At 34.9% G+C, this 27,501-nt stretch overlaps 2 protein-coding genes and 1 long non-coding RNA gene across 7 annotated transcripts in view; 2 read left to right on the forward strand and 1 right to left on the reverse strand.

Moving 5' to 3' along the window:
• The first annotated feature begins 784 nt into the window (after positions 1-784).
• Positions 785-23,131, forward strand: LOC107780831 (uncharacterized). Of its 3 annotated transcripts, none has more exons than XM_016601425.2 (25): positions 785-922; positions 1,463-1,663; positions 15,848-16,065; positions 16,318-16,423; positions 16,528-16,629; positions 16,738-16,797; positions 16,948-17,026; positions 17,627-17,774; positions 18,162-18,285; positions 18,407-18,587; positions 19,164-19,192; positions 19,314-19,462; positions 19,671-19,773; positions 20,082-20,177; positions 20,249-20,304; positions 20,386-20,509; positions 20,703-20,765; positions 21,063-21,122; positions 21,205-21,366; positions 21,440-21,513; positions 21,772-21,865; positions 21,961-22,097; positions 22,391-22,471; positions 22,561-22,666; positions 22,855-23,131. In XM_016601425.2, exons 2-25 carry the CDS (start codon positions 1,490-1,492, stop codon positions 22,924-22,926), a joined length of 2,598 nt encoding a protein of 865 aa, XP_016456911.1. In that variant the 5' UTR covers positions 785-922; positions 1,463-1,489; the 3' UTR covers positions 22,927-23,131. The 3 variants fall into 3 exon arrangements, with proteins under 3 accessions (XP_016456911.1, XP_075085484.1, XP_016456912.1); XM_075229383.1 differs by having other exon boundaries at positions 17,627-17,770; positions 18,212-18,285; XM_016601426.2 differs by lacking the exon at positions 785-922 and having other exon boundaries at positions 1,523-1,663; positions 15,924-16,065.
• LOC107780833 (uncharacterized) lies at positions 7,196-8,068 on the reverse strand. The gene is made up of 2 exons (XR_001646906.2): positions 7,818-8,068; positions 7,196-7,482 (listed from the first exon to the last, which is right to left on the reverse strand). It is a non-coding gene; the product is annotated as an uncharacterized LOC107780833 (long non-coding RNA).
• A 3,486-nt stretch (positions 23,132-26,617) lies between the features above and the next one.
• The window catches only part of LOC107780832 (uncharacterized), a 67,334-nt gene continuing 66,450 nt past the window's right edge, over positions 26,618-27,501 (forward strand). For 2 of the 3 annotated variants that reach the window (XR_012698552.1, XM_075229384.1), the window contains exons 1-2: positions 26,618-26,758; positions 27,103-27,304. Coding sequence is in view for 2 of the 3 variants with exons in the window: in XM_075229384.1 (XP_075085485.1) it covers positions 27,131-27,304 (174 nt within the window). In the remaining variant the exon portion in view is untranslated. The remainder of the gene's footprint in view (positions 26,759-27,102; positions 27,305-27,501) is intronic. The other variant, XM_016601428.2, reaches the window with a different exon arrangement.

Consider the following 27,501-nt stretch of genomic DNA (forward strand, 5'->3'; position numbering starts at 1 on the left):
TATTTCGTGCTAAAAAGAATGACCTCTTTTCTTATTTGAAAACAATTTAACTTTATGCAATGATTTATAGTCACACAAAATATATGTGCCTCATTTTACACCATAAGTTTAAAAGTCTTCTCTTTTTTCTTAAACTCCGTACCCAATCAAATGAGTTCACGTAACTTGAACGGAGGGAGTATAAGCTTAGGATCCTATTAGTAAAAGTGACCCCCTAAAGCCTAGACTTTATTGGCTTTACCCAATAGCCGCCCCTGCGTGGACAACGTGTATATATTTGCATATTATATATATTTGTACATATGTATCAGTATTGTATGATTGAGACTTGAGAGCGATAAAGTTCAAATAATTTAGATATCAAAGGATTGGCAAAACAAATACTATAAATCAACCGTCGTTGATACACAATCTTTTTCTTCCTCAATGATACCTTTTTTTTTTTTGTTGAGATAATTAAGTACCCTTCCGTCCCAAATGAAGATTTTTTTCGATTTCGAGAGTAAATTTTTTTAACTTTTGACTATGAATTTGGAAATAAAATTTATATATTTAAAAACTAATAAGAAGTATTATAAATCAAAATAATTATATTAACAATTCAAACAGTTAAAGGGTATATGTAAAAAGCTCATGGTGAAAGAATAACTTGTTTGAGTCTTGAAATCCAAAAAATACTATCATTTTTAGGACAGAAGAAGTAACTATATATCATGGAACACGTGTTTTGGTGATGAAGATGCTTGGCTTGACTAATTAATATTATTACGAGTTAATGAATGACTTTATATATTACAACTATGAGATGGCTTTGATCTGCTAAAGATTTTCCATAAATTAAGAGAGAAGACTCTACTCTATCTCCTTTCTTCCTGCATTTTTTGGTCTCTTTCAACTCCAAAACTCCAATAATATCCTTGAGGTAAGTTTCTCATATCCTCAACACCAAAAACTACATGTCATGCACATGAGCATATCTAATGTGTGTTATTTTATATGGGATCTAAAAACGTTTTGTGAATGTAGTATTCATTTACTTGCTTAAGTCATCCATCGATTATTGTTTTTCTTCTTACCATTTGAAGAGTTTACTCATATTAGTTCAATAACCTCTCCCCCCCCCCCCCCCTCCCCCCTCCCCCCAATCTCTCTTCCTGCTTCAGGGTCATACTCAGTTCTTGAAAAGTTGGAAATACAAGGTACTGTTAGTACCTGGAGGCACTTTCTTTTTTAGTCAATCGGAATGAATGATACATATCTATTTATATTTAGTAAAAATTTAATTTTTAACTTATTATTTTATCCTTAATGATATAATTATATAGTAATATAAATGTTCGTGGCATATTTAAACCTAAAGTTTCAGAAGTATTTCTTTATTTCTTAAACTTCAAGACTGTACTATCTTTTCTTAACTTCTTGTCATTTTACCTCAATGATCTCATCTTAATTGTTATTGCAGTTGTGAACTTGAAGCCTCAGGTTCAAAATGAAAGTAGCAGTGGTTGGGGCAGGAATAAGTGGACTGGTTTGTGCATATGAATTGGCAAAATCTGGGGTGAAAGTTGTGGTTTATGAGAAGGAAGATTATCTCGGTGGCCACGCCAAGACTGTTACCGTCGATGGCGTCCATCTTGACCTTGGTTTTATGTTCTTCAATCAGGTAAGTCTGGTTTGAGGGTGTTTGAGTAAATTTACAAAAATGGTCAAACTAGCTTATAATTATTTTTTATTTTATTTATGAGTTAAGTAAACATTAAAGTACTTACAATCATACCTCTATAACAATATCATTATATAACATTCATTCACTATAATTAAAAGCAATTTTTTTTTTCTCAGAATCGATTTTTATGCTATATTTAACTCTATAATAACTTTTCATCTATAACAGTAACATCCATCTTTATAGCACTACACTCTTTGTAAAATTCTCTCTCTATAACAACCGTGTAGAATCTCTAAGATCACCAATAATAAGCTTAAAGATTTTAACCTCAACCTATTACTCCTTGAACTGAGATAGAAAACTCAATTGTTAAATTCTTTGATTGCCGAGAAAGCTTTCAGATATCCTTTTGCTGAAAGTTTAGACAAAATTTTCGCCAATTCAAGCGTTATATCTCTTGTAAGAGACTTGAATCTATTAAACAAACTACAATTACAGAGTTTTTCTATTAATCTTGAAAGAATTTAATCTTCTAGAAGCTTTAAAATGTGTGCCTTAGAGTTTAAATCTTTGTGCATTTAATTATGAATTTATTTGTAATATATTAGCTTTCTTTAGTAATTAATTAGTGAAATATGTATATCTTTTGACTATTTAAATTTGAATAATTTTTTTATTTTTTATATGCAACATAAAAAAAAATTAACTTTTGGATAATTTTTGGTTATAACAATTAAAAAATATAAAACATCAAATGTTATTATAGGTGTATAACAATCATTCACTATATAAGCCAAAGAATATCGGAACAATATAACGATATTGTTATAGGGTTTGAATGTATTCCTATAAGCTAACATTAAGGTACTTACGGGTAATAAAGTGTTTCTTTAAGTGCATGACCTCTCTAATTCATACCTTAATATTTCTAAATAAGGTTAAGTGTTGCACAATTAAGTAGTTGACGGTAAAGTGTATGACTATATTATTAGGTTTGGAAATCATAAAAGATTGCCTAACTATAATATGTGGGCCAATTGTTAGAGAGTTACGTCTCTATTAAGAGACTTTAAGGTGGCCCATATATTTAAATAATTTTATTAGTTGTATTATCTTATCTTCTAAATAAGTGTCAAGTCAAGTAATATTCAGAAAATTGTATCTGTTAGATAATGATATAAGAAATGTTTATACAATAATATCATTATGTGGTAGTTTCCTTGGTGTATGTAAATTTTTTGGAGGGCTCTAGCCTACTTATATTATAATACCTTGAAACTCATACCTCATCGGGAGTTAGGCCGCACTCACAAATAATATAAATAGTACTGTTGCTTTGGCTTTACTCTTACGTTCATCAGTCTAGTATTTTGTTCACGATAGGCATAAGTTAGATGAACTTTAGCGATTTTGTCCATTTTCTTATGCTATTGTTATCGGTGGTCAACACCTTAAATATTGTCATGACCTAATTTAGGATTATGACCGGCGCTTAGGTACAAGTGCCCCCAAGTAAGCCTCATCGGTATTTTATAAAAAATCTTGCAGAGTTTCCTCTGTTTTAGTACCTATTCAAAAAAAAAATTGTCTCATAAACAGATAACAACCAACCAATATTCACCTAAATCAGTCACAATCTTCATCAACTAACCAAAACCAAGTTTTCACTAACATAACTCTGATGAACTGCGAACCACTTAATGGTTGTAAATCACACTGAATTTATTTGCATAGAAGAAGATGAAGAAAATCAGAAAATTTCATAAAGAAAGAGGATCAAGGCATATTTATAGCCATTTTCTAGCACTGTTTTCTAAAAAGTTTGCAACCTTTCAGAAACAGCCATAGCTATTGGAACAGGTGGGTCCTGGGTTATTCCGGGATGACTTTTCGTTAATTAATTAAATAATTATCTAAAAAGATTAATCAATCAATCTTTGACCGAATCCGAATCCGAAGTCGGGCGAGCGATGACGACGGCGGCGCGATGCTTACTTTCTTTCCAATCATTTAACACCAAGGGAAGTACTTTCTCAATATAAGCACATTCCCTTTTCTTTTCACCACGAATGAGGGACACTTGCTCTTTCCAAAGGAAAAGGGAACTCACTTTCTCTTCACTTTCTTCCCTCAATTTTCAATTCACCAAACTTCAATCCCAACAATCCCCCACATGAATGGGGAATGACTATAAGATAAAGAAATGCACAGACGAGTGTGTGATTTACATGCAAGGACTAATTGCATCTCGATAAGTAGGTTTTCCTTTGAACTTTCGTAGTGAACTTATATCGGATATACTCGGTCAATCGGTAAATTTAATATCTTTGAACCGTCGAGCTTTGTTGTATACCTAGACAACATAAGTTACACAATCAACCCTTAACCATCTATGGTTCTCACGGTTGTATTCATTTTAGCCATGAACACCGCGTGGTTTCATGAGTGCTTAAAGAATGGGCCTTTACTTTCATTCCCCTTGAAGCGGCTTACGCTTCACACTCACATAGGTGATTTCTAAACATATAATCCTATAGACACACTATCTGCTCATTTACTGTCAGACTTAGCAAATCATTAAGAAGTTTTAAGCTTTATTGACTCATAAAAAAGCCTTAATGCTTTATCCTGATTTTTAAACATTGTCTTCATCACGAGAATGAGTTGAGTTATTTGACAATGTTGAACCGTCATTCATAGCTTTATTTGATCTCTTTGAACCTAGCTCTTAGGATCTCCAGTTTGCTAAGTAGAGTTACCGCCATAATGACTTGTCCTGGGCCTTAACCCCATTCCCTTCGATGATCTTTCAACTGCCTCTCTAGATAGGCCTTTTTAAAGTGGATCTGATACATTATCTCTTGAGTTCACGCAGTCAATCGTGATAACACCACTAGAGAGTAGTTGTCTAACTGTATTGTATCTCCATTGTATGTGACGAGATTTTTCGTTATACTTAATGCTCCATGCCCTGCCTATTGTTGCTTGACTATCACAATGTATACATATAGGTGCCAAGAGTTTGGGCCAAAATGGAATATCTTCCAAGAAATTTTGGATCCATTCAGCTTCTTCACCGGCCTTGTCTAAAGCTATGAATTCAGATTCCATTGTAGAACGGGCGATGCACGTTTGTTTGGATGATTTCCAAGACAGTGCTCCACCCCCAATTGTGAAAACATATCCACTTGTGGATTTAACTTCAGATGATCCGGTGATCCAATTTGCATCACTATATCCCTCAATCACGGAGGAATATTTGTTATAATGCAGAGCATAGTCTTGGGTATGTTTCAGATACCCCAAAACACGTTTCATTGACATCCAATGTATTTGATTGAGATTACTTGTAAACCGACTCAGTTTGCTAATAGCACATGCTATATCTGGTCGGTACAATTCATGATATACATCAAACTTCCAAATATTCTTGCATACTCCAGTTGTGAGTTACTTTCACTTTCATTCTTTTGAAGTGCATAACTCGCGTCAATTGGAGTCTTGGCAATCTTGAAATTCAAATACTTAACTTGTTAAGTACTTTTTCAATATAGTGAGATTGTGCTAATGCTAGATTTTGTGGAGTCTTGTGAATTTTGATTCCTAAGATTACATCAGTAACTCTTAAGTCTTTCATGTCAAATTTGCTAGCTAGCATGCGCTTAGTAGCATTTATATCTGTCATATCTTTGCTCATTATCAACATGTCATCAACATATAAACAAACAGTGACTTTATGACCTAGAGTGTGTTTAATGTAAACACATTTATCACACTCGTTGATTTTAAAACCATTTGACAACATTATTTGGTCAAATTTAGTATGTCATTGTTTGGGTGCATGTTTAAGTCCATAAAGCGACTTAACTAGTTTGCATACTTTCTTTTCTTTACCAGGAACCACAAAACCCTCAGGTTGTTTCATGTAAATTTCTTCCTCCAACTCTCAATTTAAGAAAACTGTTTAACATCCATTTGATGGATTTCAAGACCATAGACAGCTGCTAGTGCCACTAACACCCTAATAGATGTCATCCTCGTTACTGACGAGTAAGTGTCAAAGTAATCAAGGTCTTCCTTTTGTCTATAACCTTTGACAACAAATCTTTCCTTATATTTGTCAATAGTGTCATCAACTTTTATTTTTCTCTTAAGGATCCATTTCGAACCTAAAAGCTTATTTTCTGAAGGAAGATCAATCAATTCCCATGTATGGTTATCCAAAATTGATTGAATCTCATTATTGACTACCTTTTTCCAAAATACTAAATCAGAAGTGTCACACTTTCTTTTTTTCGAGGAAGATAGAGGAATTTTTCCAATTAAAGTGACATTATTCGAAACGAGATTATTTCATTAATTCATAGTCGCCACTTGAAATAGTTTATGGTGTCCTAAGTCACCGATTTATTTTAAATCCCAAATAGAGGAAGATTGACTCCGTTTAAAGTCTACGAAACCAGAAGACCGGGTAAGGAATTTTGTTAACCCGAAAAAAGGTGTTAGGCATTCCCAGATTCCGTGGTTCTAACACGGTCGCTTTAATCATACCTAGCTTAATTAAATTATTTTATTACGTATTTTAAACATAAGTGCATTTTATCTTTTAGTGCTTTTAATTATGGCGTTTATGGATTTATCTTTAAAACGGATTACATGTGTGTAAATTCGCTTTATTTAGGGCGTTAAAATCATGTCACGCGTACATGTACACAATTAATCTTGCTTTATTAATAAAGATTGTTTGGCTGAAGTTGCGCAAACGCATACTTCAATTTAATTTCGGAAGTCATAATTATGTCACGCGAACGTGTACGCAATCACAATAATAATTTAAGCCGCGCCTTAAAGTATTTCTACGAGTATTCATATTTAAATCATAATCATGTCACGCGGACGTGTACATAACTGCGGTAGTTCGGTTAAATACGTGTCTAACAACATTTCTACGAATATTTACAAGCTGATTGAGTTTTGCTAAGTTTGGATTTTTTGCCTATAGCTGTCCATTAGTTATGGGATGTTATTGAGGGACAATAATTTGGAAATGGGCCTACTAAAATATTCCAGACTTGATCATTTGGAAATTAGGTATATATATAAGAGATAAGTTATGATAGTGGATCAACAAATTATTGGAAGAAATTACGGCTGAAATTACTAAAGCCTAATGGAGCATGAGGACTTGCATAAAATTTGTATGGGCCAATTTATAGGCCCAATGACCTCCAAAATTCAGACCTGCTTGTCAATACCCTTAATGGGTTGATTTCGCATGTCTAGCCCATTATACATCCAATTGTTTCAAGCCAAAAATATGTTCAAAAAATAGATTTTTGTACCAGTTTTTCAGGCTATCACTAAAACAAGATCACCTCTTAAAGTTTTGAAACAACAATTCAAATACGAGAGCCATACGACATTGCAAGCTATCACTAAAACAAGATCAATTTTTAAAGTTTTGAAACCACAATACAAATTATGAGAGCTATAAAACATTCAATCACCACTTAATTGATATGAGTGTCATGATAAGATTCTTTTCACACTTACTGGCCATTCCAATTACAATCCTCATAGGGGTAATAGACTCAACTATTTTTAAATACTTACAAAACCAAATTTATTTATACTAAAAGCATACAGAACCAGAATCAGTTATACTAAAAGCTAACTCAAAACAAAATATAACTAAATCTTCAACCTAAACCTCTTTCTGCTGAACTTTGAATCCATTCCATGGCCTTGGAATTTACTGATCTGACCAACTAGTGGTTAGATCCGCAAACTACAATGATGAAGCTCTTGGTAGCCTAAAATCAACACATAGTTATGTACAGAACATCATAATGAAACTTCTGTTTGAACTGTTATCAAGCTTGCAAGATTGAAACAGAGAACCTTGATCTCATTCAAGCTTAACAAATTCAGCAGCTAATGAAAAATGCTTGAATAATCAGAAACATTGGATTAACTCAAACGATTGCAACATTTCAAATTAATTTCACTATTTCAATCACGTTTGAATTAAACAACTCATGAAGCCAGATATTAGGGTACCAACAAACCAAAACACGCAAGAATCAACATGAACATAAACATATTTGGTCATTCAATGCAAATGCAATACATAAGGCTTGAAACTGACCTATTCCAGCAGAACCAAATAAGTAAAGAAAACAAAAAATAAGCCTCTGAAGTTGAGAAAGTGCAGCAAGAACCAAACAGCAACAGAAAACCAGCAAGAATGAAGAACGAGCAGCAAATGAAGTCAAGAAAACTCGACTTTAGATCCCAGAAAAGATAAAAGAAACTTGCTCTTTTTTTTCCACAACTTTAAAGCTGGAATTCCAGAAAGTTTTCTAAAAAATGAAGATGCAAGGAGTGGAATTTCTGAAAGTGTCCCCCCCCCCCTTTTTAATGAAAGAGTGTGAGTGCCCTTATATAGAATAAGAATGCAAAAGGATAGGAATAAAAGGGCTCAGGGAATCTGCCAGCATTCCCTTAAAATCAGGAAATGAGCATCTTCCAAAACAGAAAAAATGGACAGCTGTCCAATTTCTGGCACCTTCCTAAAATAGAAAAATAGACAACTGTCTACTTTCAGGATATTTCACTCTCATCCTTATCTATTTATAATCAAATTGGGATAGTTGTCCCTGTTCTAGAAACTTCCTATGTATTTTACCTCTTCTTTTTTTTTTTTACCTAATTTCAATTATTTCATTACACTTTAGCCCCTTTTTCTAGAAACTTCCTGGACAGCTGTTCAGATTCTCTAGTTTTGGTCTCTAATTAACCCCCTTAAAGTTCTATTTATTACCCTTTCACCCCCTTAATTCATTCAAATATCAGTAATCAAATAACTAAGACCAAATTAAAGATCACACAAACAGAAACAACCTAATAATTGAACTTAGCTAAATCATTAAACTAATTAAAAATGATTCGCATAATCTAAAATAACATGCAATTAACTAATTAATCCTATCTTAATTGAACTAATCCAAATAACAGTTAAACGTCTAAATCAGTTATTTTAAAAATCAGAAAAAGAAAAGAAACAAGGAATAGACTGTGAACCAGAGAATGAGAGTGCACATCGATTTGAAACATCACCCGGTCACCAAAAGTCCTCGTGCCAAGAGACCCGTCCAGAACTTGAGTCCCTGATGGGACATCCTGGCATGAGGACCTTTGAAAAACCAGATACGGGAATGGGGGGTTCGATCTTTCTGTTCTTGAGAGAGACGGGGAGGAGTATAGAGTTTTTGGAAATTTGGATCTAAGATTCAACAAATTTGGTGGGGGGTTTTGGGAAATCTATTGGTAGGATAAGATTTAAGAGGGTATGGGGAGTATATGGTATAATTTTGGGCGGGTTTAGAGTGTCGCCGCCGCCGTAAGCGATTTCCGGCGGCGGGGCTAGGGTTTCTGGGATCTAAGATCTGTTGATTTTGATGGGGTTTTGGGGGGATTGGTTATTATGGTAGGATTCTAGAGGGTGAGGGGAGTGTATACGATGAGTTTGGGTGGATTTGGGGTGTTGCCGCCGTAGTAGGTGATTCCTGGCGGCGGCTCAGAGCGGAGGGTGGAGAGGCGGCTAGGGTTTGGGTGAGTTTAGAGAGAGAGAGAGAGTGTGAGAGAGGGGGTCTCTGAGGCGAAAATGGGGGGGGGGGGGTAGGGGTCTTTAGGACAGTTATAAGGGAATGTGGTGTGGGGTTTTGGGCCGGTTGATCAAGGGAAAATCAATGGCTAAGATCGTCGTTACTAAAACGACGCCGTTTTGGTTAAGTGAGGAGTTGGACCGGACTGGGGTTTGGGCTGTTCTGGACTGGGTGTGTGGGATTGGGCTGGTTAAAAATTGGCCTAGTCCAGCCAATATTTAACTTAACCCACTTTTGTTTAATTAACCATAAAAATCTAATTAATTTAATTAAATTCTAAATTAAGTACTAAAATATCTTAAATTGTAAAATTAAACTAACTATCTATTTGTACTATTTTTATAATTAGCCAATCTTAAATTATTTAAAAGAAAAATTACTAATTTTAACACTAAAACTAAAAAGTGTTAAAAATAAATAATTTTTGTGATTTTCTTCTAATAATATGATCAAATCATGTAATTAGGTGCTAGATTCAATTAAAACCTAATACTGCTGTATGATGAAGATTTAAATATTTTTGTTATTTTCTATGATTTCAAAAATGCTAAAAATGCATGAAAAATACAACTAAATGCAAATAATTGCGAATAATTACCAAAATTTAAAAAATATTAAGAAAAAATCTATTTATTAATTTTTGTGGGAGTGTTTTTAGTGAGGTAAAAATCACATGCTCACAAGAAGATGACATAGCTGCTTTAAAAGTTTGAGGCTCATTTTCAAGCAAGAAGGTCACAAAATCTAGTCCAAAGGAAGCAGATGCTCTTTGACGTTTGCTACCCCTTGGATCCTGTTCACTTGGAGTATTTCTTTTGGTTCTTTCCCTGGTCGTTTAGGTATTTCACTTGATGGCTCACATTGAATTTTATACGGATAAATATTTTCAAAGAATTCAGCATTATCTGATTCAACTACCGTATTAACATGAACTTCGGGATTATCAGAATTATGAACCAAAAACCAACATGCTTTACTGTTTGTAGCATATCCAATAAAAATACAATCCAAAGTTTGTGGTCCGATTTTTACCCTTTTAGGTAAAGGTACTTGTACCTTTGCTAAACACCTCCACACTTTGAAATATTTTAAGTTGGGTTTTCTTTCTTTCCATTTTTCATATGGAATATATTGCGTTTTGTTGTGGGTACTCTGTTAAGTATTCGGTTAGCTGTAACGATAGCTTCTTCCCCCCTCCCCCCACACACACAAACTCTACGGTAATCCAGAACTTATTAATAAAGAATTCATCATTTCCTTTAATGTCCGGTTTTTCCTTTCCGCAATTCCATTGGATTGAGGTATGTAAGGGGCAGTAGTTTGATGGATAATTTCATATTCTGAATATATTTCTGCAAATGGAGATTCGTATTCTCCACCCCTATTACTTCTAATTATTTTAATATTTTTATTCAATTAATTTTCTACTTCATTCTTGTATTGCTTAAATGTTTCAATTGCTTCTTCATCCTTACTATTAAGCAAATAAACATAACAATATCGAGTACAATCGTCAATAAAAGTTATAAAATACTTTTTTCCACCACGAGATGGTCTTGACTTCATATCACAAATATCAGTATGAATTAAGCCTAAAGGATTTGATTTTCTTTCAACAAACTTATAAGGATACTTTACAAACTTAGATTTAACACATATTTAATATTTTGATTTATTAAACTCAAATTTAGGCAATACTTCTAAATTAATTAACTTCCGCAAAGTTTTATAATTGACATGTCCTAAACGAATATGCCATAAATAATTTAACTTCAATAAATAAGAAGAAACTAAAATTTTATTAGTACTGTCAACAACCATTACATTGAGTTTGAAAAGGCTCTATATGAGGTAGCTTTTTCCAACATACATATCATTCTTGCTTACACCAACTTTGTCAGATACAAATACACATTTGAATCCATCCTTAACAAGTAAAGAAGTTGAAACTAAATTTTTCCTGATAGTGCGAACATGAAGAATGTTGTTGAGCGTTAACACCTTACCGGAAGTCATATTCAGGAATATCTTCCCAAAACCCTCAATCTTGGCTGTTGCAGTATTTCTCATGGAAAGCACTTTTCGGGACCAACAGTAGAGTAAGTCGCAAATGCTTCTTTGACAGCACAAACATGTCGAGTGGCTCCAGAGTCAATCCACCACTCCTTCGAATTTCCAACTAAGTTGCATTCCGACAGCATTGTACACAGATCATCAACGTCATCATTCTTCTCCACTGTGTTGGCGTGTCCCTTTTTCTGGTCTTTTTTCGGGAGACGACAATCAGGGGCTTTGTGACTAGCTTTTCCATAATTGTAGCAGTTACTCTTGAATTTTTCTTGTTCTGCTCCTTAGTCTGTTCAGAAGATCTCTTCCTCTTCTTACTTTTTGGAGCAGTCTCCTCAATGATATTAACTCACATAATCGTTGAACTTTCACGAGACTTATTCTCGGCTGTTTTATTATCTTCTTCAATCTTGAGACGAATCACAAGATCTTCCAACTTCATTTCTTTATGCTTGTGCTTTAGATAGTTTTTCAAATCTCTCTACGACGGAGATAATTTTTCAATCATTGCAGCCACTTGAAATGTTTTATTCACTACCATACCTTCAGCAATAAGATCGTGAAAATAAGTTGAAACTCTTGAACTTGGGTTCCAATGGTTTCACTGTCTATCATTTTATAGTCTAAAAACTTGGCAACCACAAAGTTTTTCAAACACACATCTTCAGTCTTGTACTTCTTAACAAGTGCATCCCATAATTCTTTCGAAATATTCATAACATTGCAGACTTTGTACAAGCCATCCTCTAAAATACTTAGGATGTAGCATTTGCAAAGAAAATGTGCTTGTTTCTATGTCTCAACAATCATAAACTTCTCATTGTCTGGCATGTCGGCGGCATGCACTGAAGGGTCTTCACTGGTAAATATCTGCATACCAAGTGTGGTAAGCCAAAAAAATACCCTTGCTGCCATCCTTTGAAGTTGGCTCTAGAAAATTTCCCCGATTTTTCGACGTGTGGTACAACAGTTTGGCTTGACAAGGCTATCGTCATTGCCGCAATAGTCGTAGAAGCATTTCCATTATCAATTGCCATTTCTCACTGTCAACAATAGAATAGTTCAATTAATGGCAAAAAACAGAACAATAAATATTAGTGTAATTAATAATAAACAATACGTTTAATAGACAAAAATCGAAGTTTTTATATACTATTTCACAAGAAAACGATGAAATTTTTATGTTCTTCAAATCGTTTCTGAATTTTAATACTTCGATAAAATTTTTATATCTTCAAATCAGAAATAGAAAAATTCAGACGGAGTAGAAAACCACAAAGGTTTTAATCTCCAAAGCAGTATACAGATTACATTATAAAAATAATTTTCTTAAGATTGTTAGTCAAACTGTAATACTATAATATAATAAAACGGTAAATTTTCTGTAATAGAAAAACAGAAATAGAAAATCAGCAGTAACAGAATGTCGAAATAATAAAACAGAAGCTTAAAATTATTTCGGAATGAAATCGAGCCCATTAAATGCATAGTGTATCCTTAAGGAAATCATTCCCCTCAAGTACCCGAGGTGTTGGAATATTATCCTCCTAGGATAGAACGACTTAACTAACTAGTGTATCGGTACAAAAAAACTCTGATGAACTGCGAACCACTTAATGGCTGTAAATCACACTGGAATTTATTTGCGCAGAAGAAGAAGAAGATCAGAAAATTTCGTAAAGAAAGATTCTGGGATCAAGGCATATTTATAGTCATTTTCTAGCACTGCACTTTTCGTTAATTAATTAAATAATTGAAAGAAATTTTGTCCAAAAAGATTAATCAATCAATCATTGACCGAAGCCAAAGCCGAGCCGAGCGAGCGACGATGACGATGATACAAGGCTTACTTTCTTTCCAACTTTTTTAACACCAAGGGAAGTGCTTTCTCAATATAAGTGCATTCTCTTTTTTTTCTACCACCAATGAGGGACACTTGCTCTTTCCAAAGCAAAAGGGAGCTCACTTTCTTCCCTCTATTTCCCATTCGCCAACTTCAATCCCACAATTACCAACCTTGCCAACATAATAATACTAAACCCATTTCAAAAATTCGGAAAGAAAGTGCAATACGAGTAGTAACTAAGAAAACTGTAACTGTATGCTAGTTTTATATATATTTCCACTAGCGAGGGCTATAACTGTAATCTGTATATACAATGTGCATCAGGTCTAACGAACCCGCCGTTAGGTACGGAATCCTTCAAAATACTTATTAACGAACCCTGTAATCACTAGGCTAGATTGTTTGTTATGAAATTAATAAAATACTTATTCATCTAATCCAAAATTCATATTTGTGCTAAATCAAGAGTAACTTATCTTTTCTTGTTTCTAGTTAACGAAACAACTGTTAACAGGCTATGTTGAGTAAATTTAACTTACCTTGTTCTTCCCCACTTTATAAATTCCTTTGTGAAAATAGGTAGAACCTTACTTCTTTTTTTTCCTTCTATTCTCTTTGTTTATTATTCTTTTTCTTTTTTGGTTTTGTTTTTATTAGTTTGTTCTTCTTTTTTTTAATTACTTAATTGCTCTTATTTAAATATAGGGTATTACAAATATATACTTGAAAAAAAAAATTAACCTTATATATCTAGTATAATTTTCTGCCAAAGGGTTCGCTGAACCCTCTTCCGCCCAAATAGCTCTGTCCGCAGGGGCGGAGCTAGCCCTTTCGATACGGGTTCGGCTGAACCCAGTAACTTTTATCCAAACTCTGTATTTATCTTACAAATTTATTGAATTATGCACAAATTATTAATTTAGAACCCAGTAACTTAAAATAATTAGAATACTAAACCTATAATTTTCAAATCCTGCCTCTGCCTTTGTCCATGGTTGTTATTAAACGAATCCATAGACGGACAGAGGTGATTTTCAATACACACTAATTAGAAATAACTAGTAGTAGTTGGATTAAAAAGGCCGATAATTTTATTGTAAGAAACAGCGGGGAAAAAGAAAGAAAAAGCGTGTTAGTATCTTGAAAGTCTTGAAACATCAGTCGACTGCCCATGCAACAGATAAACATACATTGCAAATGAATTTTTTCATTGTGATTCTTTTGACTGAAATTTAGGCAGATAAACATACATTGGAAAAGTTCGGACCATATTGTTTTAGGTTAAAGTCTACGAAAACAAAACTATAAGAGCTCCAATATTGAGTCAGAGCCAACAATACTGCAGACCCTGAGTGTAAAAACTAGAGAGTCAATTTGCTCTGAGACTTGTTAGATAAAAAATAGCAGAATATGGGGAACGAAATAATCCTTGATAATGTAGTCACTGTCTTTAAAGTATTTAAGTCTCTCATTTTCGTTGCCAGAATTGCTCTAGAATTCTACAAAGCCTATGAAATTCGAGTACTAACAATTAACTCGAATTTTCACTAAAAGAAACTTTGTGAATTGCAGATAGCAGCAGGAAAACTGTTGCTTTCTGCTGTGTTTCATTTTGGAGAGGAAAGTGGGTATTTCTGTTAGACTTAACCCTTGCCATCAGGCACCTTTTTAAAAACCAACAGGCACCTTTTTAGTTTAAATAAATTGTTTAAACCGTTTTTATAATTTAAAAACATTTTTATTAAATAATGAAAATAATAGGTGACTAAAAATATTAATTTTGGACTACTTAATTAGCCCAAGGCACAAATGCTCAATCTTGACTATTAATAATATAGTCAAATTCTATTTTCTCTCCAAAATATCTTTCAAAATATTCAAACCATGTAAGACAAATTCTTTCTTTCTTTATTTTTCCGGGGAGGGACAAGTTTCCTCCCCTTAAAAGCTAACCTATCAACACTAACTAATCTAACAAAACTTAATTCCACGTCAAAATGAGATGAAAAACTTAGGGCAGATAAAGTTGGAGCAACAGTAAAGTTGTCTCCGTGTGACCTACATGCGTGGACGCAGCCACTAATGCTTGCATTAGGCTAAGTTATCTACATCACACTCGTAGGGGGTGCGACCCTTCACCGGATCCTGGAGGCGTCTTTTGGACTCAATTCACTGTGAGACTTAAACAAATTCCACATCTGAATGGGAGGGAAAATATGGGGCCTTTAAGGGCGCATTCAGGAATTCAACTATAGGACAATGCCTCGACAGTTATGCCTGGGCGTTACTGCTTTGATGCATACTGGTGTGTCAATGACGAAAGATACATGATCAACGTTAAACTCAATTATGGTATATTGTTAGTAGAGAACTAAATAGACAGGTCTTACTTCACTTTCTGCAATATTTCGTGAAGCAAATCCCATCATCTGAGTTTCTATGGGTATATTCATTGGGCTATTCAGTCAAATTCCTACCATTTCTGTTCTTTGTATCCTTTTTCTTGTCATTCAATTGGAAATGTTTGAAGTTAGAGTCGTTTTAACCCCATATTGTGGGGTGAGCATGTGAGAATGCTGAAATGATGTATTTTGATAGGTAACTTATCCAAACATGATGGAATTTTTTGTGTTCCTTGGAGCTGATACGGAGATCTCCGATATGTCATTTTCAGTGAGCTTAGACCATGGCCATGGTTGCGAATGGGGTACCCGAAATGGATTCTCTAGTTTGTTTGCACAGAAGAAAAATGTGTTGAATCCATACTTTTGGCAAATGATTAGAGAAATTAGCAAGTTCAAGCAGGATGTCACAAGGTACTAACAACTTATTTATCTTTATATATGTGACTACTTATCATTAATCAATTCCATTGACCAATTTGTTGATTTTCTGATCTCATTAGAAATTTAGAGCACAGAGTCTCTTTGTTCATTTGAACATCATGCATTTGATTAAAATGGACTAAATCGTTCTGTTTTGTACGCTTTCTTTATATATGTGTCAAGGAAAGAGCTATCTCCAATGAAGTTTATTTTGTAACGAATACTTTTCTGACTGCATTGCAGCTACCTTGAAGCACTTGACAACAATCCTGACATTGATTGCGACAAAACAATAGGGCAATTTATTAAGTCACATGGCTATTCAGAGTTATTTCAGAAGTCTTATCTGGTGACATGCTGTTTGTCGTAGTTCTTGATTTTGATATATATACTTGTATTGCCCTTTTTGTTCATTCAACTATTGTCGAAGCAATTTACACATATGTTTAACAGATTCCAATATGCTCTTCAATTTGGTCATGCCCCTCGGAAGGAGTAATGGGCTTTTCTGCTTATTCCATTCTTTCATTCTTCCGCGACCACCATCTTCTTCAGGTTTCTTTTTCTCTTATCTACTGTTCAATTAGCATACATCGTGTGTAGATTACATATATCATTTTATTGTCTTTGTGCCAAAGGGTGCTTTTGTTTCTTTCTTTACAGCTCTTTAGTCTCCCTCAATTGCTCACTGTAAGATGGAAATCATATGCATATGTAAACAAGGTGATTTTCTTAATTCATAGATACCTCGAAGTTTTTACTATTTTTCTGAGGAAAACTTCAGGCAATTACCACTTTTCACTTTCTTGCATGATTTGTTATGTTAAGCATATATCATCCTTGAGAATGATTTGATGGGGGCACTGGATTCAGGTTAAGGAGGATCTGGAGAAGAGAGGCTGCCAAATAAGAACTGGTTGTGAAGTAAATTCTGTATCGACAAATGAAGAAGGTCTAACTTGATTTTATTTATGGCTTCTTGCAAGAGTTCACTGTGCTGTTTCTTTTATCTTAATAGTAGATAGGCATATATCTGTTGGGAAACGGATAGGCTATTTTACCTGAGGGCAATTTATAAATGAAAAACTCTCTTTCATTTTATGTGTTGAAAATGGTCCTTTGGAAAGGTAAAACCAGAAATGATGAAGATGGTTTTCATTGATATCTATTAGTGTAACACGATGGTGTCTGGGATAGCTTGCACACACCTCAACTATTCCATCGGGTGACTGTTACCTCCCATCAGCACAGGTACGGGGTTGCTCTTCCGCCAAGGCTTAGGCGCAGGTGGGAAGAAATCATGTACTGATTTTAGTCTGTGTCGGGATTTGAACCCTGGTCTCCAAAGTTTGCACCACCTCATTGACCACTATAAGAACATGTGTTTTTTAGTTTATATTCATTTTATGATATTGTTTCAAGTGATAGTGGTCTAGATAGAGCTTATTTTGGTGCTCATCCAAGGGGAAAACTTCAATCAGCTGCATTGTGTTACCATCACATAGCTACGAACTGCTCATGATTCTAACTGTAAAAGAAAGAGCCCGTGCAGGTTGTACCATAGCTTGCAATGATGGTGCCAAAGAAGTATATGATGGATGCGTAATGGCTGGACATGCTCCAGATACTCTGAAAATGTTAGGCAAAGAGGCAACATATGATGAAACAAGAATTCTGGGTGCTTTCCAGTATATCTGTAGGTACTTTCGACTCCTGTACAGTATAGAGCTCCTCTAAGTAATGGTAATAAATGTATAGCCATGTTCCTATTTGTATTTTCTGTTACCAGAGGAGCTCTATTTTGTGCTTTAGTGAAGTTAGGTTAAAATGCATGTTTTAATGGTGGCTGGTTGTAGTCAATGTAACAGCTACAACCTGCTGATTTCTGAGCTAATATGACAATCGTACTGGAGATCATGATCAATATAGTTAGTAATGCCACCTCACGAGCACTACATAATCTTGAAAAAGCCCTATTTCTTATTTCTCTTGCTGCCTGGTTCGAAAGAAGTGAGTTGGTGGATTGGACCATAGTCTTAATAAGATTTATGATGTTGCAAAAATCATTTTTTCTTCCTCTACGACAGTGATATTTTCCTTCATCGTGACAAAACATTCCTGCCTCGCGACCCAGCAGCATGGAGTGCTTTGAACTTTCTTGGAACCATGAATAGTAGAGGAAGCATGACATATTGGCTCAATATAATCCAGGTGTGTTATGCAATACAGTGATTTAAGACCTTATATAGAAAGTAGAAGATAATGTTCTTCAGCCGGGAAGTCTTTTCTCTATTTAACTATCCTCTTATCTTTGAAATGTATAAACCTACAGAACCTTGGTGGGACGGAGCAACCTTATTGCGTAACTCTTAATCCTCCTCACACACCAGAACATACGATGCTTAAGTGGACCACAGGCCACCCAGTACCCTCAGTTGCTGCATCGATAGCTTCATCCGAGCTACATCAAATCCAAGGGAAGAGAGGAATATGGTTTTGTGGAGCATATCAAGGTATGAATCTCCTTTTATGCAGAGTACGGAGAGTTGCTTCAAGATGGAAATTCCTTTGTAACCTTCTATCTTGCCTAGTGTTGAGTGTGCGAACAAAGTCCCACATTGGTAGCTGGAAAAAAAAGGAAGCGACATATAAGTTGTAGGGATACTCTTAATGGTGTGAGGCCTTTTGGAGAAAACTGCGCGAGCTTGGCCCAAAGTGGACTCCGGACTTTTGATAGTTCTCTCCTGGCTCTTCACGGATAAAATGACTCCGATACTATTTAGATGAAATAGCCCTAAGCCGTTGGGATTAAGGGGACTAAACCAGCAGTCAAGCTGTCTTTGCAAAGAGAGATTCATTCCCTTTTTTGTTTTTCTTTCCGTTTCAACTTGATGCCAGTGAGTGAGCACAAGATCCTAGTGCCTTGGTCTATACACTGTTTTTTTCCGCATAAGGTTAAAGGAAAACAACTGCTAATGCTTGTAGCTTGAGTTGTTCTGACTTTAGTCTTTCCTTCCCTTTAGTGCAGACTCTATTTTCCGCTTTGAGTTTCACTGCTTATTGATGTATATTTATTGCAATACGTTCAGGCTATGGCTTACATGAGGATGGACTAAAGGTAGTACTACTTCTGCTAATAACTTGAACTATACCTTACTCTGAAAGCAATTTGGAGTCTTTTCTAGCTTTTGTTGTCCCTTTGTTGTCATGTGGATGATTATCTATTTGCTCCTCCTCAGGCGGGTGTGACTGCTGCAGATGGCGTACTTAGAAGGAATTGTAGTATTCTGGACAATCCCAAACACATGGTACCAACCTGGCCTGAAACAGGAGCACGTCTCCTCGTTACTAGATTTCTCAAAAGTTTCATTGAAACAGGATGCATAATGTGAGTGATAATAGTTTCACCTTGTATTGCTTTAATCCTAAAATAGTAGCAGATACATATCTAACATCTTGTTTATTTCCATCTATCCTATTTCTTATTTTATCACATTTGGTCTTAATTATTCATGCTGAAAATGTTGTACTCGCGCATATTTGAGTTTCTTTTTTCTAATATTGGATTGTAACTTCATAAATTTTTTGTTACACAGCTTGTTGGAAAATGGAGGTACAATTTTCACCTTCCAAGGAACAGACAAGAAATGCTCTCTCAAAGTTTCTCTTAGAGTTCATAGTACACAGTTTTACTGGAAGGTAACTTGAAAGTTTCTTTTGCCCCCAACAAGTAGGGCAGCCCGGTGCACTAAGCTCCCGCTATGCGCGGTGTCCGTGGAAGGGCCGGACCACAAGGGTCTATTGTACACAGCCTTACCCTACATTTTTGCAAGAGGTTGTTTCCACGATTCGAATCCGTGACCTCCTGGTCACATGGCAGCAACTTTACCAGTTACGCCAAGGCTTCTCTTCCTGCCCCCTACAAGTAATTGAGCGATAAAGCCAAAAAGAAAAGTTAAAAGTTTCCCAATTTAGACAAATCCTGTGATATAGATAATTTGTTGCAGGTTGCAACTCAAGGTGACTTAGGCCTTGCAGATGCTTTTATTCATGGGGATTTCTCTTTCGTCGACAAGAATGAAGGTCTTCTTAATCTTTTCATGGTAAGAAAATGACTCAATGTCTTTGTAAATAGCTATTGGTTTGTACTTAACTTCCTGAAATTCCTTTTCAGATATTTGTTGCCAACAGAGATTTGAAAGCATCAGTCACAAGGTCTAGTAAGAAAAGGTAAGTAGTTTATTAAAACTGAAATTAGGAAATTGCAACTTAGTTCATACGTTAAAAATTATTTGTTACTTTGTTCTCCAGAGGCTGGTGGACACCACTGCTTTCTACAGCAGCATTATCATCGGCAAAATATTTCATTCAACATGTTTCAAATCAAAACACCCTGACAAAGGCTCGACGGAATATCTCTCGCCATTATGACCTGGTAATTAAATAACTTGCATCTTATATCAGCCAAAGTATGTAACAGATGTCAAAGATCACTATTGAAATAGAAGTTACTTAGTCCTGCGTATATTTTTTATTGTAGATTAATCTCTTCCTTCTGTTTTCATGTAATTTTCTCTGTTTAAAATAGGCTGCAAGATTAATCAGCATTGTGTTAACTTTTTGTTCAGAGTAATGAACTCTTCTCACTCTTTCTGGATGAGACAATGACATACTCATGTGCAATATTCAAGGTTAGCTCTCAAATTTTTTAATGCTTGCCACCTTTTTTTCGCCTTATAATTTTAAACTACATTCCTGTTTTTTATAATCTCATTCCCTATCGTTACTGCTTCCCTTTACATGGATTCTTCTCTTTACATGTTTTTCTTGAGCCGAGGGTCTATCGGAAACAATCTCTCTATCTTCACAAGGTAGGGGTAAGGTCTGTGTTCACACTACCTCCCCATACCCACCCGTGAGACCACACTGGATTTGTTGTTGTATAATCTCATTCCATGGTGTTTAATTTTCTTTCTTGATTTTTGTAGAGTGAGAATGAAGACCTGAAAGTTGCACAGCTTAGAAAGATTTCTCTTCTCATCAAAAAGGTAAGTGATCAAGTAAGTAAAAATCACACCCCTTTCGACATAAATTTCAGGCCTAATTTGATTCTGCTTCTATTTTATTTAGGCTAAAATTAGCAAGGAACATCACATTTTAGAGATTGGATTTGGTTGGGGAAGTTTGGCTGTTGAAGTAGTCAAGCAAACAGGATGTAAATATACTGGTGTAACTCTCTCCGAGCAGCAACTAAAGTATGCACAATCAATAGTTCAACAAGCAGGCCTTCAGGTGTAGTACTTACAATGTCTATTGTAAAGCTAGGGTTATCTACAATATTCAATTCAATGAAACTTTTTTACAGGATCAAATAACATTTCTCCTATGTGACTATCGCCAAATGCCAAATAACTACAAATATGACAGGATTATATCATGGTGAGGTTTTATCCGTCTACGTCTGGATATATTGTATTACTCATTACATGTCGAGCCTATGTTTTTTTTCATCTACTCTCTAGTCGAGGGTCTATCAGAAATAGTCCCTTTGCCCTTTCAGGGTAGGGGTAAGGTCTACGTATACATTACTCTCCTCAGACCCCACTTGTGGGAACTCAGTGGGTTTGTTGTTGTTGTTGTTGTTGTACTCATTACATGTCGAGCAAGTGTTAAAATTGTACTAATGATCATTTTCAGCGGGATGTTAGAACATGTTGGTCATGATTTCATAGGGGAATTCTTTTCTTGTTGTGAAACTGCGCTGGCAGAGGATGGGCTTCTAGTTGTACAGGTAATGAATTAAAGTGGCCTCTTAACACATTCCACTTTGTTCACTTTTCCTTTCAAATTTTTTATGCTGATTTTCAAAGTGTTGGCTTTCCTTAGTTCATTTCAATACCAGACGAGAGATACGAAGAATACAGGCGGAGCTCAGACTTCATAAAAGAGTATATATTCCCAGGTGGATGCTTGCCTGCACTAAATCGAGTAACATCAGCTATGGCTGCAGCATCCAGACTATGGTAACAAAGATTTCATTTTGTGAATTTGCACCAGCACGCTTGTCACATTTTGTTGTTGTTGTTACTACTTGTGGCCAATGCTTCTTTTCATCTACTCTCTAGCCTAAAGTCTATCGGAAACAGCATCTCTGCTCTTCCAGGGTAGGGGTAAGGTCTGTGTACACATTACCCTGCCCAGACCCCGCTTGTGGGAACTCACTGGGATTGTTGTTATTGTCGTTGTTGTTGTTATGCTTGTCACATTTTCAGAAGCATTTCTTTCTGAAAGCATTTGATAAATGATATAAATGCAGTGTAGTGCACCTGGAAGAGATAGGAATTCACTACTATCAGACGTTGAGATGTTGGCGAGAAAAATTCTTGAAAAATCAAAGGTAACAAGATCAAAATAAGTCCAGAATGGTCCTTGTAGCTTGATCAGTTTTAAATGCTTATACTTGACTATTGATAACTGTGTCACTAGCCAAATTCGTGCTTTGGGATTCGACGACAAGTTCATACGAACATGGGAGTACTACTTTGATTACTGTGCTGCTGGATTCAAAACGTGCACACTAGGAGATTATCAGGTATATGCTGATAAATCTTTGAAAACTTAAGCAGTCCAAGTAGAGACATGACTCCTATTTATTAAATTATGTCTTCAATAGTAAATACATGCATTTATCCATTATCTTTTTACAAGAAATCTTGAAACTATCTCACTAAATCTGAGAAGTAAGTAAAACAACTTATAAAGGGTGCTTCTATCTTGTAGATTGTATTCTCAAGGCCAGGCAATGTTGCAGTTTTTGGTGATCCTTACAATGGTGTGCCTTCAGCTTATTAAAGTTTCTTTGTTTGGAATATTGGAACACAACAATTAAGCCAGATGTGTGTCAATGGTGTTGGGCTAGACCGGCACAAAGATACTTTTAAAATGGTGTGCTTCAACTTATATTGAGAAGTGCTTTTTGTAAAAGTATTCTTTATTGAGAAACAGTTTGTGTTTGGATAAATTAATTTTCATTTTTGTGAATTTCGAAAATTCATAATATTGCTTGTTTTTTTTGGGTCAAACTGAATTTTTTTATTCAACGAGGCATAGTTATGTACATCAACTAGTTCTTTTTGACTCTCGAACTAGCGCTCCAAAAAAAGAAACTATTCCTAACCTATCTATCTATCTATGAAGAGACGTAGGCATTTTTGGCGTATTACATCAAGATAGGGAGACTATTCAAACTACTAAACAGCTTTCTCCAGTGTCGATTGTGCTGTCCTCTGATGTGTAGTTGTAGGACAATCTCTCTGATTCTATGAGCTATCTCTCTTTTGCGGTTTTGAAATAGTCTGACATTTCTTTCCTTCCATATGTGATAGACAGAAGCCGCAAATAAGAAGCTGAGAACTCCAGCTCTAGCTTTGCTATTTTTTTGTTCGCTTGTCCATCTGTTAACTTCATCTTCCCATGTGCCCATTTGTCTCTTTTCACCCATCCACGTTAGTAGGGACTTCCACAAGCATTTAGAGTAGAAAAGATGTTCTGCGGTTTCCTCCAACCCTGATTCACATAACACACGTGTGCTTGGCACATGTATGCCCCACTTTTGTAATTGATCAACTGTAGCCGGCAAAATACACTGTGTAGCTATTTAAAAAATAAATTATATGTATATATACTATGTATTGACTCCCCTTAATTTTTTGGTATGTTTACTTTTATATATTTTGACACCCCTTAACGATGTCACGTCAGCAGGCAAGGTTCAAGTACAAAACTCTTCCAAGATACCCTTCGATACTGTGGGAGCAAGGCCAGATATGCTTTCTTTATAGAAAAGCTCCCATATATAGTCCTTTGGCAATTCTGCTCTAGGTTCATATTTGGGTATCATTTCCTGGCTTCAATTATTTTCCTAACTATCCAGCTGGATTGTTGCTAAAAGTAGTAACAATTAATATTTGACCAAGCTTTTTCAAAAGTGATTCTAAGTGTATTTTTCTCAAAAGTGTTTCTGGGGAGAATCTAATTTTTTCTACTTCTCAAAACATGTTTCTGCTTCTACTTAAAATTTAAAAGTAATTTTTTTTTCTCCCAAAAACTTGACCAAACACCTCAATTTTGAAAAAACGAACTTTTTTTGTTTTAGTAAAAAATAATAATTTTGACTTTGGAAAAATTAGGCCAAACATGCTATAAAAATTATTCAAGGAATTTACTATTTGACATAGGGAAAGGAGAGATTGAAAATTTTGAGTGAGCATTTAATTATTGGGTGAAGCTAATAAATTTTGTGGTTCTAGATACCAAATAAACCCTATAAAGGAAGCTACTAAAAAGCAGTCGGCTTTTTTTCTTCTTTTGCTTCAATAAACTCTGTTGTGCATTCCGATTAATATACACAGGTAGAGCTAAGAGTTCTAGTTATATATTCGGTAGAATTCATAGTTTTGACCCAAATCTATATTTTTGTTAAAAACTTTACTTAACGAGTACAAATTGTTTATCTAAAACCATTTTAGAAAGTATTCTGCCAGAACTTAATAATTATAATACAGGAGATAAAGTCTAACGGGTACGGTATTGGACTTTTACTACTGACATATAGTAATGGACTATTGTTTAATAGGTAGCATTAAATATAAAGAATAAAAAATTTAGATTTTTCTATATCCAAAAATTTGAAATACCAAATCCAACCTCCCATCTGAAATCCAAAAATTATAAAAATTAAATCTGAAATCTAATCCATAGTTCAAAAATCTAAACCAAAAAGAAGAAAAAAACAAATTTCGATTTAAATTTTGAATTTGCCAAAACTATGCCCAACTCCTAAATATAAATGTTTGGTTGAGACTTCAACTTTTTTGGGTACTCATCAATTTCTTCTTGATTTGCATTAACTGTGCAAAAAGTTTTTTATTGGTCTTGGAGACTTGTCAACTCTAGAAATTTCCCTAAGTAATTTGAGAGGGATGGCCGCTTTCGGTTTGTGTTTTTTTATTACAAAATTCTAAAGATGTGGTTAGGTTTGTCGTAAAAACTTCATGTTTGTGTCTTTCCTTTAATTAATTTAGGTTGACATTCCTTTTATAGATCTAGAGGTAATAATATAAGAAATAATGTCCTTACTTGGCCTTCTTAATTACTAGACAATCCTAGAAGAGGACCTACATTGTGTCTAGCAAGTATTCTTGAAGGGTAAATAGAAAAAACGTATTGAACAAGAAAAAGGAAAAACAAAAACTAAATTCTGGATAAATGCCCCTTCTTTCTATGGCTCCAATTCTAGTAGGGTAAGTAACTAAATATTTCTTTCATTAAACTACATAAAGGCATAAATCTGTGGCAGGACCTTGCATGAAATTAGTTCGTACTTAATGTGTAGTAGTCTTAATCGAAAATCCTTTTCAAGATAATTAATTAATTTTTTTTAAAAAAAAAAGCATAATAACACAACATCTTATCTTATTGGGTGTGTGAACAAAGTTTCAAATAGAAAGTAGAAAAGAAAAATAAGTTACTTATAAGAAGTTGGATACTCTTAATGGTGTGAGGTTTATTAGAAAAATTCCATGCGGGCTTAACCCAAAGCGGACAATATCGTACCATATTAAGAGTACTTTTAGGTCGTTATAGCCCAATAACTGATATCAGAGACAATAGTTTGGCGGGATGAGTACGGAGATAGTGGAGTGATGGCGTAGGACCGGCTTAGTGCCTTTGCCTATCTATAGGTCGGTTTACTACGTTTACCCGTAACTTCAAAGACACATACATGGCCTCTCCGCTAGGCTTCGGTAACCATAAAAATTCGGATCATGTGGATTGCACACAGTTAATCTCCAAATTAGCCCATAAATAATGATGAGTCATGTGAAACTTATTTCAAAGGAGAGATTATTGGGTGTGCGTGAACAAAGTCCCTAATGAAAAGTAAAAAAGAAAAATAAGTTACTTATAATGGGGGAAAATAAAAAATAGCCTGATTTACAACTGATAACTGAAAATAGTCATAGTTTCAAAAGTAATTGAAATTTAGCCATTTTTCGTGTAAAGATAAAATCTAAACAAAAAAAACCTTAAAAATCCAGAAACATTCCAGCATAGTATGCTGTAGTTCGAATTTTTTATATATGAGATTCCAGTTTAATGTGTTGGAGTACCAAAATAATATGCTGGAAGTTTATACGCAGGAGCTCCATAATCCAGCATATTATGCTGGAACTTTTCGTGTTTAAGCTAAAATAGCGGTTATTTTTCAATAACTTTGCAAATGTTGGCTATTTTTTGATTACCTGTCCGAAAACTGACTAGCCCATGCATGTTCACCTTATAAGGAATTAGATACTCTTAATGGTGTAAGGCCTATTGGGTAATAACGTACGGCCTTAGTCCAAAGCGGACACTATCAGTCTATAACACCGTATCTTTGGGCCGTTTTAACCCAACGTATCCAAACAGAAGCTTGTGCAGGTTATAAATAGTCAACCGATTAGGAGATCTGATATTCCGTTCATCTTCAGAGAGCAAAGCGAAGTAGCTAATCTTCTGGGCAAAGCAATGCATTTGGCGCAAAGATATTAAAGGAGTTTCTTGTACTCTGTCACTTCATTTCCTTTCATACTGCATTTTTAGAATATCCTCAACTCTTAAAACTCACAGCAATATCCTTGAGGTACGTTTACCACCATTATAACACCCATCTTAAACACCAATAACTCCATAGCTATGCTCATCTAATGAGTGATATGTAATGTATAAATTAAAGATAAAGTTTACTCAGAGGTGGAGCCGGAATTTGAAACTTACGGGTTTAGTATTTTAATTTTTTTAAGTCATTGGGTACTAATTTAATAATTTGTGCATAATTCAATAATATTTTAAAACAAATATATGATTTAGACAAAAGTTCAGCCAAACCCGTATGTGAAGTGCTAGCTCCGCCGAGTTTACTGACTAGTGACTACTAATTACTTCTGTCCTTTTACCTCTTCTAATCTTGATTGTTATTGCATGCAGTTGTAAATTTGAAGCCTAAGTTTTAAACATGAAAGTAGCAGTGGTTGGGGCAGGGATAAGTGGACTGATTTCTGCATATGAATTGGCTAAATCTGGGGTTAAAGTTGTGGTTTATGAAAATGAGGATTATCTGGGCGGCCACGCCAAGACTGTCACTGTCGACTGCGTTGATCTTGACCTTGGTTTTATGATCTTCAATCGGGTAAGTACTTTTGACCAAGTGGTTTTTAAATTGATTAGGCAAAAAATAAATTACTACTTTCCAAAAGTATTTATGTAAATAACATATTTTAAAATAAGCAAATTTGTAAGTTTGACCAAACAGGCTCATATCACTATCTTTAACATCATAATAAACTATCTGATTATAATATATGGACCAAGTTGGATGTGGATTCA

Source organism: Nicotiana tabacum, chromosome 14 (genome assembly GCF_000715075.1).
Source record: "Nicotiana tabacum cultivar K326 chromosome 14, ASM71507v2, whole genome shotgun sequence".
Taxonomy (NCBI): Eukaryota; Viridiplantae; Streptophyta; class Magnoliopsida; order Solanales; family Solanaceae; genus Nicotiana; species Nicotiana tabacum.